The sequence below is a fragment of the Dermochelys coriacea genome, chromosome 5 (assembly GCF_009764565.3).
Source record: "Dermochelys coriacea isolate rDerCor1 chromosome 5, rDerCor1.pri.v4, whole genome shotgun sequence".
Lineage (NCBI taxonomy): Eukaryota > Metazoa > Chordata > Testudines > Dermochelyidae > Dermochelys > Dermochelys coriacea.
In genome coordinates, this window is record NC_050072.1 from 79,567,438 (window position 1) to 79,582,857 (window position 15,420).

General features: G+C 40.8%; 1 protein-coding gene across 15 annotated transcripts in view; it reads left to right on the forward strand.

The window, feature by feature from the left end:
• Positions 1-15,420, forward strand: part of CSNK1G3 (casein kinase 1 gamma 3) — a 169,281-nt gene that overhangs the window by 48,186 nt on the left and 105,675 nt on the right. For 13 of the 15 annotated variants that reach the window (XM_043514318.1, XM_043514308.1, XM_043514309.1 and 10 more), the window contains one exon: positions 3,073-3,113. The exons of the other annotated variants lie outside the window; for them this stretch is intronic. In XM_043514318.1, coding sequence (XP_043370253.1) covers positions 3,073-3,113 — 41 coding nt within the window. The remainder of the gene's footprint in view (positions 1-3,072; positions 3,114-15,420) is intronic. 15 annotated transcript variants of the gene reach the window in all.

Here is a 15,420-nt window from a genome sequence, read left to right on the forward strand (position 1 = left end):
CTGGTCAGAGCATGAAAAGTCTCTACTTTATCAGAATGTATTGTATAAAATCATTTAAATTTGTAGATCATTCACATTAAAAGTTATGATTAAAATTAGATTTGTCATAGACTCTGTTTGTAATTTAAAACAAAAGCCTATGATTATTTGACACTTAGAATTTTGCATGTGTGAATGTGGTGATAAATAATTTAGGCCCCAATCCTACAAAGACGTATGCATGTGCTTAATGTTATGCATTTCAATGAAATGACTTGCAGGTCATAAAGTTGAGGCATGGGCATAAATCTTTACAGGATTGCAGTCTTAATGTAGAGCAACAAAGTTAAGACCTGGGATAAATGGAAGACTATTAGATAGAACAGTGGTTCTCAAACTTTTGTATTGGTGACCCCTTTTACACAGCAAGCCTTTGAGTGCAACCCTCCCCCCCAATTAATTCAGATAATCCTTTTTATGTTTAACGTGATTATAAGTGCTGGAGGTGAAGCAGGGTTTCGGGGTGGAGGCTGAAAGCTTGTGACCCTCCCCCCACATAATAACCTCATGACCCCCTATGGGGTCACAGTCCCCAGTTTGAGAACCTCTGAGATAGAAGGAGCTTAGCAACAACTTGGAAGCCATTGTGATCTCTCCATGCAGGGGAAAAAAGATGTTACCATATCTTTCTGATGGCTTATAGAGGTTGGTGATGTGGTAAATTGATCAGGACATGTAAGCGAATGAACAGACACGTTGGATGTATTTAAGTGGTAGGCCACAACTGGATTAATTTAACACTGGGCAGTGTGCCCACTCTCCTGCTCTCTCTCACCAGGCATTTAACTGGTTCTAGCGTGTGATGACAGGGCTCCCATCATATAACCCATAATGTGGGGTAGATTCTCCTGAGTTTCTGTGTACTTTGGAATCTTCTCTCCCCCTCCAGATGGGTTTGAGGAGTAGAGGTTATCAAAATGGAAATATCAGCCCACAAAGGCTTCAGGTCTCCTCTCCTTTTACAGGCACATGGTCCACCAGCAAAATTCAGAATCTTACTGACTTTTGGGAGCTGGGGCTTTTAGCCTTTGTAAGCACTAGATACTCTGTTAAAGTTGAAGCACTAGACACTGTGTTCAAGTTGCAACAAACTAAACAGTCTTATTTTTCTTAATAGGACTTAATTTGCAATTCCTATTGTGTTCAACTCAACCGTGCATCCATGATGCTATGAGGGAAAACTTGTGTTGCTGCTGCCTATAACCGATGGTACATCATGTGCCTAAAGAGAGGAATTAACTCTCCTGAGCTGTCAAATCTGATGCCTTTTATAAGTTCAATATATTTTAAAATGACACAATTGACTTGAATTCTTTAATTTAATTTGAGTCAATTTTCTGATAGAACACCCTATAATTAGTTGTTAAAACATATTTAGTGGAGAATTAAAAAATTCAGTATTGACAGTCAACAAAATAGTGAATGTGCATCTTGCAGCATTTTGTAGATGAAGTAAAACTGAAAAAAGAGAAATAATTCTGTGGTCTTTTAGCCATAATAACCATACAGGTTTGTTGTATTAATGGTTAGTACAAAATTTTCCTGATTTGAAATGTGATTTTTCAAATTGATGGTATCTTTAAAATAGCAAACTCCTCCCCAGTAAATCATCCTAAAATACTGGTAAACAGGTTGTTTTATGTGTTAACAATGAGCTTTTACCCTGTTTTACCTTAACTCTGTTAAAATTTTTCATGACAAAACTGCAACCCTTGTTAGTTTACCTCCATGCAATTGGCTGATATTCATTTTTTAAAACAAACCCCAAATCTGAAATTATTTGCACTAGTAAATTTTTACAGTCTCGGTATCATGGCTGTGAAGTTTTTCTTCAAGCATGTTTTTCCGTGAAATTAACAGTAATCAAATGCACCCCACTGTTCCACTTGAATATTTTCAGATATTTTTCAGACTTTTTTTTTTTCTCTCACCACCTCTTCACTCCATCTCAATGTTTTTACTTTCCTCCTATCTGTTCAGTTTCTAACTTTCATTTCCCAAATAGCAACAAAGATGTTAGGAACTGGTGCTAACTAACTAGGTAAAGTCACTGAGGGCCACAGAATAGCCTTGGAATCCGGCAGTGCTTTCTATACAATTGGTCAGTGACCTATATTGTGTCTCAGCAACATATCCAGCTTTTGATGCTGTTTAGGGCATGTTCTTTGTGAAATGCATTCTCTTGACAATATAGTATAAAAATCATTACATTCACTTCTTTAAACCTATGCCACTAAAGTTTAGCAGCTTAGTTAAATGTATTTTTAAAGAAATAGCAAGAGGAAAGCTAGCTTTAAAAAAAAAAAAAATCTAAACCTCCACTGAGTTACAAATAACTGAAAATAGGAGTTGTTAGAGTACAAATGTAACCTTTCTTGCAATTAACTACTTGAGTTTTTTCTGTTGGAACAGTGCATATTGTTTTGTTTAATTTGTTTGCACTGATTTTTCTTTCTTGTGCAACCTAGTTTTCTTTAAAAAAAATCCATATTAAACTTGAAATTGTAATCAAAATGCTTAAATCGGGTTTAAAATTATAACAGCATTTGATTTCCTTAATCTAGGCGTGCATAACACTGATGTGTTCTTCAGACAGGCTTACTTGTTTAGTTTTAATTTTTCTGTATTTCACTAGCAATTAAATATTTTCTTACTCTGTTGAAAATATTAACCCCCCACCACCCCTCCGATTGTATCTATTCAGTCATGTATTTAACAGAGATAGGCCTGGAGTTTTGGGGATGAAGTAAACAGTAGCAAATCTTGTTAGCTGTGTTAATGAGTAAGTTTTATAGCTGATTCTGCTTTACAACATAGGGTGCTATTTAGGCTGGTCACAAGCCTGAGTGTTACTTTGTCAATAAGCTCTTTGGCAAGTAGTGTGTTTTAGTTGCTGAAGCAAATAGCCATAGTGGAGCCTCATTAATATTTTATGTGGATGTAGTTTTTGGCAAAATCGATCTGTCTCAATTCTGTGTCTTTAAAAGCAACTCCCGTCAGAGTCTGACATTCTTGTTTTTGTCTTTCTTTAAGGAAAAAATTTGTACACAAATGAATATGTGGCAATTAAGCTGGTAAGTTAATATTTTTTGTATTCAGACTGACTTTTCTCAATATTTGAGATGTGAATTTGGTTAGAAATTTACTTTCAAATAATGGTTTGTTTATATGCAACTAAGTCTATTTGCATGTATTACCACTGAATTATACTAGTTTCAGTTAGTCACTAGTTTCATGGGTGAACCAGACTGACTACTATTTCAGGAATCTGTCCACCAATCATACCAGGTGGATTCCTCTTTCCTGCAATAGCAGTAGAGGATTGAAAAATGTGATGACAGAGAAAACCCAGAGGAAAGAATCTAGAAATTCTGCTGCTCTCTGCTGGACAGAAGCAGTGGAGATCCTGGATGACTATTTTTCCAATTAACTCCCAACTTTTCAGTTTATCTCGTCTGTCATCATTTCTACTCTTGCTTCTCACTGTGAACAGGTAGCTGCCTTATTACTGAGATCTGTAAAATGTGAGATGTTTGATGTAATTTACTAATGAATACTTATAATGTCCATATCAGATGTGATACGCTTATGACCATGACATTCTTTCCCACACCACTTTTTAAGGGCTTGTCTGCAGAGGAGTTTAATTCATAGCTTTTTGCTGTCAGGTAACACATGTTACGGAAGCTGTAGTAATAGTTTGCACCCAAGGCACTGTACCCTTTGTCAACATGCATCATTGTGTATACTCGGCAGCGATTTGCTGCGAACTGCGCGTATGGCACTCTGTAAGGGCGCTCCTTTGCTTTGCTGTTAAGCAGTGTGCATTCTGGGATTTTTCTCAGAGTGTTGTAGGATGCAAAGTGGAAGCCAGGCGGGTTCTGATTACTATTTTTTTTTTTTTTTTTTTTTTTTTTTTTTTAAATCCTGTGATTCATTTGTCTCTGCCCCTGCCTTTTTTAAGGATTGGTAGCACCATTTTTGAATTGCTGTGGGGAGCTTGGGGCCCAACAATGCTTGGCACCAGTATGCTGGCAACCTTGATATATGCATTGCCTACTCGGGCTGTATTTTAACACTCAAAGCTGTATTAATTCAGTTTTGAATTTTGCCTGATTCACCATCAAGCAAACAATGTGGCAGCAGCTCCTCCAGCAGCAGGAGGATCTCCAGTGGTGGCAGAACAAGGAAGTGAACAAGAAAGACACAGAGCAACAGAGTAGAGGACTGGTTCCTGAAGCAGCTTCACAGCATGCGGCTCTACTACTGGCCTTGGAAAACCAGCATGGATTGGTGGGAAATGATTGTTCTGCAGAGCTGGGATGACCAACATTGGTGAAAGGAATTTCTGGGAGGCCAAACTTTTTGGAGATATGTGCTGAACTGACCCTGCAGCTACAGCAGCAGTGTACCAACTTGCGGTGCCCTGTACATGTGGACAAGTGTCATACCCATTGGGGCCATTGTCAGGCAGGTGTGTGATGCCATGGAAAAGGTACTGCTCCCCTGGGTTATAAAGCTTGATAATGCTCTGGAAGTTGCTGATTTTTGTACTCGTGTGATTCTCGGATTGTATTGGGACAACTGATGGGGATCCATGTGCCTCTTTGCCTCCTCTTCTCCTCCCCGAGTCAGGGCTCAGAATTCATAAATAGAAAGGGGTATTTCTCCATGGTACTCCAAGGGCTTGTTAACTGCCATTGCAAGTTTATAGACATAACTTCAGGGTGGTCTGGAAGAATCCACAGTGTTAAGATCTTTTGAAATTTAGGTGTATTTAAATTAATAGAAGTAATACTTCTTGGCCCTGGGAACACTATAGACATTAATAGTGTGGACATTTCCTCCAGTTTTATCCTGGAAGACCTGGCTTACCCTCTGCTTCACTGGTTAGTGAAGCCATTCATAGAAGCATAGGACTGGAAGGGACCAGAACCTCAGGATATCATCCAGTTCTGTCCCCTGCACTCAAGGCAGGACTATGTAATAACTAGACCATTCCTGATATGTTTGTCTAATCTGTTCTTAAAAACCTCCAATGACAGAGATTCCACAACCTCTCTAGGCAATTTGTTCCACTTCTTAACTGCCCTGACAATTAGGAAGTTTTTCCTAATGTCCAACCTAAACCTCCCTTGCTGCAATTTAAGCTCGTTGCTGCTTGTCCTGTCCTTAGAGGTTTAAGAATTTTTCACACTCCTTGTAACAACCTTTTATGTACTTGAAAACTGGTATCATGTTTCCCTTCAGACTTCTCTTCTGCAGACTAAACAAACACAGTTTTTTCAATCTTTCCTCAGAACATTATTTTCTAGACCTTTAATAATTTTTGTTGCTCTCTTCTGGACTTTCTCCAATTTGTCCCCATCTTTTCTGAAATGTGGGGCCCCAAACTGGACACAATACTCCAGCTGATGCCTTAGCATGGCATAGAGTGGAAGAATTACTTCTCAAATCTTGCTTATAACACTCTTGCTAATGCATCCCAGAATGATATTTGCTTCTTTTGCAACAGTGCTACACTGTTGACTCATATTTAGCTTGTGATCCACTATAACACCTACATCCCTGTCTGCAGTACTCCTTTCTAGGCAGCCATTTCCCATTTTGTGTTTGTACAATTGATTGTTTCTTCCTAAGTGGAGTACTTTGCATTTGTCTTTATTGAATTTCATTCTGTTTACTTCAGTCTATTTCTCTAGTTTGTCCAGATCATTTTGAATTGGCTGCTTAGAAGATAGGAACTGTTAACTACTGCCTCAATAGTTGCATAAAGACAGTTGAGAATTCATTTGGCAGTTGGAAAGGAATATGGCTTTGTGTGTGGAATAGACTAGAAGCAGCAGAAAAAAATCCCAAATGTTGTCTTTTTGAACAGTATTTGTGAGTGTAAGGGAGAAAATGGGTGGGAGGCAGAGATGCAGAGATTTGCTCAGCCATTTGAGCAGCCAGCAAAGTATGGAGGACAAAATGCTAATAGCCACGGTGATATTGTCAGGGATGCCTATTGATCTTATTTTGAACCTCAGGCCTGAGATTGCAAAGATGTACTGGATTGTTTTATGGGTGTTGAAAATGCAGTGTTGTGGCAGTTCATGTTGCACTGTGTGTATTTACCTGCATGTGGTTGCAAACCCTGATGAATTAGTGAAAATGTAATTATTTTCTGTGTAAAATGAATGAAATTTTAAAGGCATCAACAGTTCATCAGGTTGTTTAATAAAAATGTATTACGCAACAATTATCTCATGATAAATAATCTTTTCATTAAATCAGCAGTGAAACAAAACAGTAAAGTGCAGCAGTTCAGTGCAGGGAACTATGCAAGGAGCAGGGGCACTTAAAGTCACAGCAGAATAAACAGCTTGGCTCTGCTTCTTCTGAATTGGAGTGCCGAGGCTCAAAAGTTATATGGGGTGATGGAGGGCTCAAAAGAGGGGGTGCCATGTGCCCTGTTCTATGTGCCTTGAGCTGGTGTCCGTGAGGGGAATGGCTTCTGGGAGCAGTTCTGCGGGAGTATAGTGGGGAGGAGTTGTTCCCAGTAGCCAGTGTTGTCCGTGGCCTACATAACTTGGCTAGCTGCTGGTTTGCAGTATTGTATTGCCTGCTGCCCTAATAGTATCATGCACTACAACGGGGCCTTTTGGCTTCCTATCTTCTCCAGGAGTTGCCTCTGCCATCTCCCTGTCTTTTTCCATACTGACTTTGGCCATCGCAGTTCAATTGCTATGCTGTCCTTTGCAGTGAACTCCCTGGAGAGCTCCTTGTCAGATTCACTCTCTGTCCTCAGATAACTGCCTCCATCTCTTTTCTCTTCTCTGTTTTTATTTATTTATTTATTTATTTATTTATTGTGATGGGGAGACTAATGATATTTATGAACATTTCTTCACAATTTTTCTGTTTTTTTTTTTTTTTTTTTTTTTTTTCCCCGTCAGGTTTGCCAGCCACTGACAAAGGCCTTGTCTTTGAGGTCTGGCCAGTGTAGGTGCTGTAGCTTTGGGGGCATTAAAAAATGAGACAGGAGTATTATTCATATTCTAGAGAGGCTGTGATAACATTTTTATGCATTTCTGGCTTTATCTCCCTGAGATTCTTCCAAGTCTTGGGGAAACCCCTGAGATGGTAAGCAGTGTATGCACTGGGAGTCCTGGTGCCAGAGGTGAAGAACATGAAGCGCACCATCACTCCCAGAGCTAGAACCATGCTGGAGAGGGTCCAGAAGGATGCTATCCGCTGCCAATACATGGAAAACCTGAAACAGAAGCCGGACCAGGGCAAGGCCTTCGAGGTGACATGCAAGTGGGATGCCAGCAACCACTTCCTCCCTGGGGGCAGCTTCAGCTGATTTGCTGACTGGAGGTTCATCCACCAGACCTGTGTCTCGCTGAATGGAGCTGTCCACCATGATTCATGGGAATCAGGACAACTGATGCAGGAAGTGCAGCTATGCCAACAAGACACTACCCCATGTCCATAGGGAAGGTCACCATGAACTCCACCATTCCTAGAACCGACAGACATCGTCCTCACCAACGAGGACCGGAAGAAGGTCATCATGGTGGACGTCACCGTGCCCTTTGAAAACAGGACCCCGGCTTTCCACGATGCCCAATCTCGAAAACTGGAGAAATATGCTGACACCCTGAGAGCTAGGGGCTACGAGGTACAAATTCATGCGCTGATCGTTGAAGCTCTGGGCGCATAGGACCCTGGCAATGAGCGAATGCTGAGAGAATGTGGAGTCGGTCAACGCTACGCTCGGCTGATGCGGCAACTCATGGTATCAGATGCCATCAGGTGCTCAAGGGACATCTACTTAAAACACATCACCGGATATTGGCAATACCAGGAGGGACAATCTTCACTCATTGATATATTTTGCTTTCCGCCACCAATTCTTTGTACAACTTTTTTCAGGAGTAATGTACCCAAATGCATGGATGCTAGATATCTAAACTGTATTCTTAAATTCATTCACCTAAATTTGGGTTATTGCTGATTATGCACTATATGTATCTTATGACTTTATTCACAAATACAAAGTTTGTTTTTAATCTAAGCACTATATCCAGATGTACAGATACTCTTGTCTCAACGTATTATATAATCTTTTTTAACATTAGCTTTAATAAAAAGTTTGTGCTGTGTGGCTTTGCTGTTGTGCCTTGGAGGATTGAGGGTAAGGGTTCAGGGAAAGGGAAAGGAGGCTGTGATTGGGAATTGTGTACTCTGTCTTGCTTTGCAGTGCCTTGGAGGTTCTTATATGATGTTGGAGGGGTTAGCAGGGATAATCTGCATAATAAATAAGGTGCATAATTCCTTCTACATCACCAGAAGGCTGTCCTGACTCTGGATGATGTTGAACTGAGGCAGGTGACTAGGATGCAGAAAATGATCATATTCAAAAAGGCAAAGGGCAGAACAGGGAGATACACTGTGAAGTTATTCACTAAGATGGTCCCCCTAGAAGTGTTGCTGGAGTGGAAAGGAGTTGCAAACTATACCATTGGGGAAGGCCATGCAGCTATTCCTTAGTTTCCGAACAAAAATTGAACAATTCCTTAGCCTTAGATTTTGCTTTCTTACCTGAACACGTTGAAAGTACAAAGTAAAATAGACAGGGTTCTGCAATGATTATTTGATGCATTCACAGTTACCAATCTGTAAGAATGCATATTATTGGGCTTTTACAGGGGGGCTGTACTCTTTATAGTTTTGGGCATACACTGTTGATGTCTATCTCATGAAAAGAGAATGCTGTTTTTCTTGTAATCACTGCTTCAATAAACTTTTGCATTTTTCACAAAAGAATGTTTTCCTTATTTGAATCTGCTGTGGGATGGAGTGAGGGAGAGACTGTAGCAGTGCCATGCTGCTGGCAGCCATTTTGAGGTGGCAAATGTGTTTGGAGTGAGGGTGGTATTGGGCAGGGCATCTGAGGGAAGGGAAAGGAGAAAAGAAAATATGTATATGGCCGTGGGCCCAAAAATGTTAGGTAGTTGGGGCTTTAGCTTGAGATGGAGGCCAATTACCTGGCTCGAGTAGCTGCCATTTTGGAACAGTGAATGGGTGGTGGTGGGAAGGTGGCAAATGGACAGTTTGGGTCAAGGGCAGGAGGGAGATTTTGACCTCAGTTAGAAAGGCTTCTATCTCTCATCAACCTACAATAGCTGCTGCTGTGGGGCACCCAGCATGGAAGCTAGTATGGCATACTAACAAATTATAACTTAAAATAGTATTGTTTTGTTTTAAAAAAGTACATGCAAAGGTTCCTTCCATAGGATCAGCCTCAGTCCTTTTCTGGATTGCTGCCTGGGATTTGGGGTGTTCCGCTGGTGCTCCTCGAGGGGAGAGCAAGCTTCATTAGTTGCCTGGGTTGGGTGGTTATGTAGTTATCTAAAATCCTATTCAGTACCTTAAAAAGGACAGGTTGTATGTCCCCTACTGGAGTTTTTTCCTGTTGGCCCTTATTTTAATGTAGGTGCTTCTGAGCTGTTTTGCTGTGTATCTGACGCTGTTCAGCATCCCGGCTGGGGCCCTTCATGGACATCTGCCCAGCAATGTCCACAAAAATGTCTTAATTGCGGTGGGAGGCTACAAGACTTTCCTGCACAAATGCTTCTGCTCAGATGGCAATGAGATCCAGGGTGTTGTATTCTTTCAGGTATTGCAATAAACTGGTATCCAGGAGCAAATGGAGAAAATGGTGCTGTATGCCAGTTGTAAAAAGGGGAGGGGACAGAGCAGGATAGGGCATGCAGATTAACAGACAAGTCCGTAATGGTCACCTGTAAAGCGATGTGGGATAGCCATTGGTTGACTGTCGAAGTTCTCAGCAGCATTCCGTGTACATGAACAATAGATGGGACCAACTCACTTTGCAGCAAAGTTAGTTCATTTTGAAGCAGGACTCTGGAATTTGTGATAAATATGGAGTGAGTGCGCTATAATGAATTGCATTGTTTATATGCAAGTATTTTCAGAGTGGATTAACTCAAAAAATTGTGGATTAACGCCCCCCGTGAAGAAGAGTCCTAAATTTCAACCATTATTTAAATTGAAGTTCTGCTGTGCTTGTGGATGTGACTTAGGCCTTGAATAAACTACAGGGGAAATTTGATCTAAGCTATGCAATTTGAGTTACATGAATAGCGTAACTCAAATCAACATAGCTTAGATCTACTTACCGCGGGGTCCACGCTATGCGATGTTGACTGGAGATGCTCTCGCGTCGACTCTCCCTACTCTTCTTGATCTGGGGGACAGATTTAGTGGGTCATTAACCGCAGATCAACTGCTGATGCATTGGTTGCCGTTTGTCGATCCCCGGTAAGTGTAGACAAACCCTAAGCTGTGGGTAAACCAATGTTATCTTCTATAATAATGAAGATATTTCAGAATGGATTGAGGCTTTTAAAAAGAAACCAAACAAATAAAACACCTACAAATGTATGAAGGTGTAAAGCACTGTAACGTTTTTATTAACATTTTTTTTTTTTGGAAAAACTTCATAGCTGTCTCTAGGCTCCACTAATGAATGCCATGGAGTTATTCCAAATCAGCTGTAGAATATTTTTTGCAGTACCTTATATATTGAACATTCTGGTTATATAAAGTGAAATTTAGAATATGAAAACCTGAGCTGTGGAATAGCGAAATAAAAAATGGCAAGTCTAAAAAGTAAATGCTTTTAATATAATTATATAGTAAGCTTATGAGAGGAACTTCTACCAAACTACTTCATGGTTAAGTCAGGGTTGCCAAATACAAAGTTCATTTCACAAGTAGGAACTGGAATAAACATCCCAAACTAACTTTTTTCCCCAAAGAGCAAAATTGTGTAACCTTAGTTTTAAATTAATTTTCCTTTTAAAATATGCCTGAAACTCTTAAGTCCAGTACAAGTTAAATATGGGCTGAGTTATTTGTGTTCAAAATATGATAATTGCTGAGGTAGTATAATCACAATAAACCTTTTATAGTGTCTTCTGCATGATTGGTGATTTTGGAGCACTAATTACATGGTACTCCAGATTAAGAAAAATGTAAATCTGATAATATTTGGTAATATTTATGGATTTTTTGAGTAAATTGCCATGTTCATAAACATGGCCACTTTATGAATTATTTATAAAATAATGAGTTTAAGGTATTTCATTCAACCTCTGAAGTGATTGTGATTTGGCAATTTAGTTTTGCCATATTGATTTGCTAATTCCTCTGAGTCTTACAAGAGCTTCACTTAAAGCTGTATAGAAAGTTTTAAGAACCATTTTCAAATAACTTGTTTTAGAAGTTCTGAAAGAGACCTATTACTTGTAAAGCCTTAGTGTGTGTTTTTACAAAGTGCAAGACAGAATTATCATTACTTGATCACTTGAAGCAATGAAAAGGAAGTAGCGTGTTAACATAATCTAACAAAAAGCAGGAAATTCAAAGTTAAGGCCAAAATCCCAACTCTCACTGTTGTTGGGTATAGAGGTATAGATACTGTGTAACAGGGTGGCATTCACCTCTCGCAAGCGCTCTCTTGTCCAAGTGCATGTGCCTGCACTTTCTCTGGCTTGCGGTGGAGTCTTCAGCAACTCAGCCCTTTGGGCAGAGTCTCTCACAGTCTGTATGTGAGATAAAAATCAACCCCCTTCCAGGGTATAAGTCTCAGAGGGGGGCCAATCTCAGCACCCTCTGTAAGGTCACTTTATTTGCAGGCCTATCTCTGCACTCACTCCTCAATCAGTCCAGCAGGGCCTATCACAGTACCCTGGTTCGATGGTCTCTCAGCCCCTTCTGGGATCTCTCTAATTGTCCCTGCTCTGGTATCGAGTGGTGCCCCAAGGCTCCCTCCTTGGAGGCAATGTCTTCGCCCTCTCGGGGTTGCTCAGGCCCAAGCTGTCCAGCTGGACCACTACAGTTCAGTTCTTCTTCCAGGGATGCATCAAAGTCCAGTTTGTCAGTATTTGGCGTGGGATCCCTGGGCCTGCCCTACAGAGACACTAAAGATAGCAACCATCTACCATGTCCCTTCAACTAAGCTGAGTCGCTGCTACAATTCCCTGAGCCACTTCCCCGTGGCCCCAGCACATTCTTCACCCTTACCTCAGGGTCTGGTCCTTATTGAGTCCCAGCGGCCAGCTCAGCGCTCCTTCTCGGCCTCTGCTCCCCTCCCCCCAATCGCTGCCAGCACTGCTCTGTCCTAGGTCCTGTAGCTCCCTCAGCCAGTCAGGCACACCATCCACATTCCTCTGGCAAAGAGCTGAACTCTGCTCTGCACTTTAGCTCCTTTTATATGGTCTTGCTAAACCTGGATTAGCTGCTCCTTGCTGCCCCTCTCTGGCTACATCCCACACCGCCACTCTAGGCAACTTGAAGGACTCTCTCCACTGCCCTTTTCTGGGGTGGGGTATGGCAGGGCTGCGAGGCCTTGAGCAGAGGGAGTCAGGGCCTAGTCCACCTCATCACACACTGATATTCAGAAGGGGATGGTGCTCTTGGCATGAAATGAGTTTTTAACTGTTTGTGGTTTTATGCTTTAATTTTCACAAGGGTGTTTTATTGTGCTCTTTATGTAAACAAAGAAAAAAAATTGCAAACTTCAGTGTTTTTAAATGTTACATACATTATTGCACAACTGGTTAAATGAATTACTTATTTTAACCTTCTGAAACATCGGGTATTTGCACTCTCCTGAAAGCTGCCTGTGGTTGACAGTAGCAGAAAGTGCTTTTACACCCACAGTTTCCTGACTTTAGGGATTCACGAATTTTTCATAGTGTGGACCACATCTTAATAGGCTCTCATGAGCAATCTCTTTTCCTGTTCAGAAATATATCATCACCTTCCTTCCCATTTACGATCCCCTGTGTAAATTGCTAGAGTTCTTGTATGGGGGGAAAAAGCTGGGTAAACATTTCATGTAGCTTTACTTTTCTGTAAACATGGTCCTTATCTATGCAGAATTTTTTTTATATCTTAAGGTGTGAATTAAACAGATTGTTTCACTGGTAAGCCAAAAGATAGACATGCTCTTCTTCTGTCTTTTTTTTTTTTTTTTTTTTTCAAATTAGTTTTTTTACTTGGGAAGGGTTTAAATTTAAAACTGAAAAAAGCCACTCTTTAAATCTGAATGTGTTTTACTTGGGGGATTATGTTGGTATAACTGGTCCTATGTACACAAAGCCTCCGTTTAAGATCTGAACATAACTAGCATCGCATGACCAGTCAGTTCTTCATTGACCACAGTTTGGGAACATCTGAACTGTGCACTCCTTATCTTGTTAACATTTTTATTCATTTACTTTTATTTATTATCTTGCAGTCCCTGTCTGGCAAGCACATTTCCCTTGTTGCCCTGCCACATGTCATGCTTCAGACTCTCCCACTCCTTCCATTATCTTCTCTTTTGCTCCCACATATTCACCCACTCTGCATGTTAAACCACCAACCAAATAAGCTTCCCGCAAACCTTTATTCATAAACATCTATTACAGTTCATAACAAACATTCTAAAAAAATAGACCCATCAACATAAATGCACAACTACCTAAAGCAACTATGTCCAGTCTTGCCCAAGTTCCCCACACTCGTAGTTTTTCCTTTGCCATACTGTATCTAAGCATACACTGTAAGCTATTTAGGGCAGGGATTGTTTTGTCTGAAGAGCCAGTGGAGCAATTTATATAATAAAGTAATAGTAGGATATGTGACTTGTGACAGGGTCGGGCCAGATGGCTACAAGAGAGTAATAGAAGACAGATATACTAGCCCCAGGGTAAGTAGGTCCCTTACCTTACCTGGGTAAGGTAACAGGGAAGGTTCCAGAACAATTAGGAACCTTCTGGAGACAATTAAGACAGACAGGCTGATTAGAACACTTGCAGCCAATCAAGAAGCTGCTAGAATCAATTAAGGCAGGCTAATCAGGGCACCTGGGTTTAAAAAGGAGCTCACTTCAGTTTGTGGTGCATGTGTAAGGAGCTGGGAGCAAGAGGCGCTAGGAGCTGAGAGTGAGAATGCGTACTGTTGGAGGACTGAAGAGCACAAGCATTATCAGACACCAGGAGGAAGGTCCTATGGTGAGGATAAAGAAGGTGTTGGGAGGAGGCCATGGGGAAGTAGCCCACGGGGTTGTAGCTGTCGCACAGCTGTTCCAGGAGGCACTCTAGACAGCTGCATTCCACAGGGCCCTGGGCTGGAACCCAGAGTATAGGGCGGGCCCGGGTTCCCCCCAAACCTCCCAACTCTTGATCAGACACAGAAGGAGTTGACCTGGACTGTGGGTTCACGAAAATGGCCAAACTGAGGGCTGTCGTGAAGCTCCAAGGTGAGCAAATCCACCAATAAGCGCAAAACCCACCAAGGTAGAGGAGGAACTTTGTCACAGACTTTATATACAATTAGTCTGATACAGTATGGCAAATCCTCTGATTAGATCATATGCAAGACAATTTTTTTTAAAAAAACCTGAACTTACACTAGTAGAAGAGAATTGCTACTTAATGCTCCACCAATCTGAAAATAATAATTCTTTCCATTACTAAATGATCAGATTGATAAAAACGATTGAAAGGAAGTTCCTGCTATTTTGTCGTCAGTAGCCTTGAAGCAGTTTATTCAGTCTCCATTGAACCTCTGCAAGAAATCATTTCCCAAGGGGAATGAAGAGGAAACAAAAGTGCTGTGGTGTAGTATATCCCAGAAGTTGGAAGAACCCTTTGGATACAGGAGGCAGACAGGACATTTAAGTTTTTAGAGATGAGATCATCAGTTATTGCTGCCCAGAATGATGATATACTGAAATATCTGCAGAGAGAACCTGGATTAGTTTTTATTTTATATTTGTAAATACAGACAAAGTTAACAGGCTGGTATGGTTCCTGGAATGAGCGGTCAACAAGAAGCAATACTCGCGTGATGACCCCTGTCTCCAATGGGAATCTGCTTCCTGAAATCATCCTGTAGTCAGACTGGTGCATTGTTAGAGTATACAAAAGAGACTGAAGGAGTACAATGCAGCAGCTCTGCAATAAGTAAAAGTTACCATTGGACTGTGAGGCTGTAGTGGAGCTAAAAATTGTCGAAATGAAGTGATTTGCAGCTGTGTCCTTTGACATTGTCGTAGGACAACCTTTACATAGACCCTGGGTCTCTGCCGTTAGGATTAGGGTGAGCAACTGTCTTCTGCAAAGCTTAAATTCTTTTATCAAATTGTTATAGAAGGAAATGAATAAACCAATGATCTCTTGTTTCCTGGTGTGCATTGAGTATACAAATTAATATGCAATAAAAACACAGCACTCATAAATATTTGTGACAAGTGTATGTGTTTAACATAGGAAAGTTTCTCTCATCACAACTATATGAGCATCTCACAGAAGCTGT